Raw genomic sequence first — 2,996 nt, 5'->3', positions numbered from 1 at the left:
GTTCTTCCTCTGAGATAAGGGATATAAGCCCTCCTACCCATATTTCAGGGCTTGAGCTGTTCCCTTGATCTCTGCCTCAGCCAAACACAAATCTCCACAATGGGCATTTGCTTGGACCATTTACTTGGCAGGAAACAGCCTAATTAATGAATCTTGACAGTCCTTGCCACAGCATCTTCCGTGGCCATTATACCTTCAAAGTGTTTACGGACCCAGCAGGGGAGTTAGTAAGCTGTATCCCCAATAGGCCAGAGCTCTAGGAAAAGCAAGAAACTTGCTCAGATAAGAAATTTAGCAGCAGCTGGTTTAAAGGTAAACTAGCTGACTTTTCTTTGTTCTGTCTCACTCAGCTTACTATTTTATATTCCCCTTTTTCTTGGGGTGTTTTTCCTAGGCAAGAATGGGGTCTTTGCTCCCCATTCTGCTTGCAATATACCAAGTACTTTATGTGCTTTACAAACATTAACTCATTTAATTCTCCCAGTGACCCCCTGAGGTAGTTACTATCATTATTATTCCTATTTTACATATGAGGAAACTGAGGCACAGATAAATTAAGTGCCTCTTCTACTTACACAGGTAGTAAATGGTAGAGATGGTATTTGAACCCAGGAGAACATATGCTCTTAATCACTACACTATCCGCTTCTGCCCCACCCCGAATGATCTGGTATTTAGAGCGTTGAATATATGGAGGAAGTAATTGAGTGGGCATTGGAAAAATGAAGAGTCAGACATCATAGCATCTGTTACGTCATTTATAGACACAATCCTTTATTAAATCCACAAAAGAAAGAAAAGAAAGGAAAACAGAATCTTTATCTTTGTGAATCTGAGTCATGAATGAATTTTCCATTCAGTTTTCACATGCAGATTACACCCCTTGAGCCATTCAGATAAATCATGGCCAGAACAGTGCCGGCTCCAAGAATCCCTGGGAAATAAAGGGAGGGTGAAGTGGAAAGGTTGATGGGGTGCAGTGCCACTATCCTTGGCTTCCCACGGTCCAGGGTATTACTGTGAACTTACCAGGCAGTCATACTGTTCTGTGAGGAAACAACCCGCTTGGCACACATGATATCATCCAGAATATGGCGATTGAGGAGGTCTGGGAGGAAAAGAGGGACATGGTGATCTGATGCATTGCAGACAGGGTGACAGTATGTGGAGGGCCGAGAGATTCTGGGTTACTTGGGGCCTGAATAACCTGGATCACTACACTGGCTGATTCTGGACGGCCTTGACTCTTTTGTCAGATGACTATGAATTAATTCCATCACCATATTGGCTGGTTCTATAGAGCCTTAACTCATGCTGACTGATCCTGGGTGACCTTGATTGTCATGTTGGCTGGTTAAGAATAAACCCAATCTCTGCAGGACACAATTATAAGAGGGACTTTACCTAACAAATGCAAACAGTGTAACCTAATTCTTTGTACCCTCAATGCACCTGAAACAATAAATTTTAAAAAAGAAAATCACAATCTCCATATTGGCTAGTCCTGGATAAGCTCAAATTCCATGGCAGTTAGTTCTGGATGATTTCAACTGTCATTTTGTCTGGTTATGAATGATCTCAACTGCTATGCTGGCTGGTGAACCACCAGCTGGTGAATCACCACATTGGCTAGTTGAAAACTACTCAACTGCCATGTCGGTCAGTTCTAGTCAGACTTCAAACTCTAGATTATCGATCCTAAATAAATTCAATTCCCTTTTGCTTAAGACAGAGTCTTACTCTGTTGCCCTGGCTATAGTGCAATGGCATTCTCAAAGCTTGCTGCGACCTCAAACTACTGGACTCAAATGATCCTCCTGCCTCGGCCTCCTGAGTAGCTGGGATTATAAGTGTGCATTACGATGCCTGACTAATTTTTCTATTTTTAATAGATATGGGATTGCACTTTTGCTCAGGCTGGTCTAAAACTCCTAAGTTCAAGCAATCCTGCTGCCTTGACATCCCAGAGTGCTAGGATTACAGGTGTGAGCCGCCGTGCCTGGCCTCAACCCCATTCTGACTGGTTACAAATGACTTTAATCTTCATTTTGAATAATCCTGTTCACCTTCAGCTTCTACTGCCATGTTCTGGTCTACACAACAGACTATAATCTCACTGTAGTCTGAGTAATGATACAGGATGATGTCTCTAACAGCCAAGGCAACTTTTCTCCTTTTTCCAATCATTTATCTGTATTGCAGAAGATAATAGTCTTAGATAAACTTGTCCTCTGCATGTGTGGGTATGGGGCCATGTAGGGTTTTGGTGTGTCTTCAGTGCTGTCTTACCACGACAATCCATGTGACAAAGGTTCTGGGTGGGTGTGATACCATTGTCACACCACCAGGCAGAGTTCAGCTGGAAAATGCCATATTCACTGCTGCCATCAGGATTGTGGTCCACGAAGGAGGTGTCAAAGCCACTCTCATAGTGAGCCATGCATAGCCCTGAGGCAGGGAGAGGGGAGGTAGGAAGTAGGTATAGAGTCTAGGATAGGATGAGGGGGGAGACAGGGATGGTTGTCATCTCAGTTGTGAGAGTGAGGGTCTTGGTTTGGTAGTGGTGATGTTGGTGATTATCGTGAGATATCAGTGATAGTAATGGCAATGGTATTCATGGTGATAATAGTGGTGATGCTATTGATTGTAGTGATGGTGTTGGTAGTAGAGATAGAGGTGAAGGCAATGATGGTGATGATAGAGTTAAACTATTCATCATAGTTAGTCAACAAGAGACTGAAAAAAATCATTCTCTGGTCCAGGAATGTGAGAAATGGCAAGGGGGGCCTGGGTCTGAACATGGTGAGTGGCTCAGGGTATGGATGGGACTAGGGGACAACTGAAGTCTCACAGTCTCCAATGGTGTAGCCCTTGTAGCCATTAAGGCCTGCCTTCTCCAGCTTTGTTGCCAGCTCGCAGCGTTCATAGATCTTGGCATCCACAGTGGCAACCACCAGTGTGGCCAAGGTCACTACCACAGTGGCCCAGGCCTGCAT

The 2,996-nt window shown here is 44.0% G+C and overlaps 1 protein-coding gene across 1 annotated transcript; it reads right to left on the bottom strand.

Moving 5' to 3' along the window:
• Nucleotides 1–744: 744 nt before the first annotated feature.
• LOC128577986 (sperm acrosome-associated protein 5) lies at nt 745–2,996 on the bottom strand. Its single transcript, XM_053580361.1, has 4 exons — nt 2,852–2,996; nt 2,290–2,448; nt 1,030–1,108; nt 745–934 (listed from the first exon to the last, which is right to left on the bottom strand). The coding sequence occupies exons 1-4, from the start codon at nt 2,994–2,996 to the stop codon at nt 838–840; spliced, it is 480 nt and encodes a 159-aa protein (XP_053436336.1). The 3' UTR covers nt 745–837.

Source organism: Nycticebus coucang, chromosome X, assembly GCF_027406575.1.
Source record: "Nycticebus coucang isolate mNycCou1 chromosome X, mNycCou1.pri, whole genome shotgun sequence".
Classification (NCBI taxonomy): domain Eukaryota; kingdom Metazoa; phylum Chordata; class Mammalia; order Primates; family Lorisidae; genus Nycticebus; species Nycticebus coucang.
The sequence above is the reverse complement of the archived record's forward strand: the minus strand, read 5'-3'. Positions and strand labels throughout refer to the sequence as shown.

Bases quoted from the DNA above. Each gene is read 5' to 3' on its own strand.
- LOC128577986 (XM_053580361.1), bottom strand. From the start codon at position 2,996: ATGCAGGCCTGGGCCACTGTGGTAGTGACCTTGGCCACACTGGTGGTT. The intron at 2,449-2,851 runs GTGAGACTTCAG...TCCCTGCCTCAG, and splicing joins GGGCTACACCATTGGAGACT to GGCTATGCATGGCTCACTAT. The intron at 935-1,029 runs GTAAGTTCACAG...TTTATTTCCCAG, and splicing joins CAGAACAGTATGACTGCCTG to GGATTCTTGGAGCCGGCACT.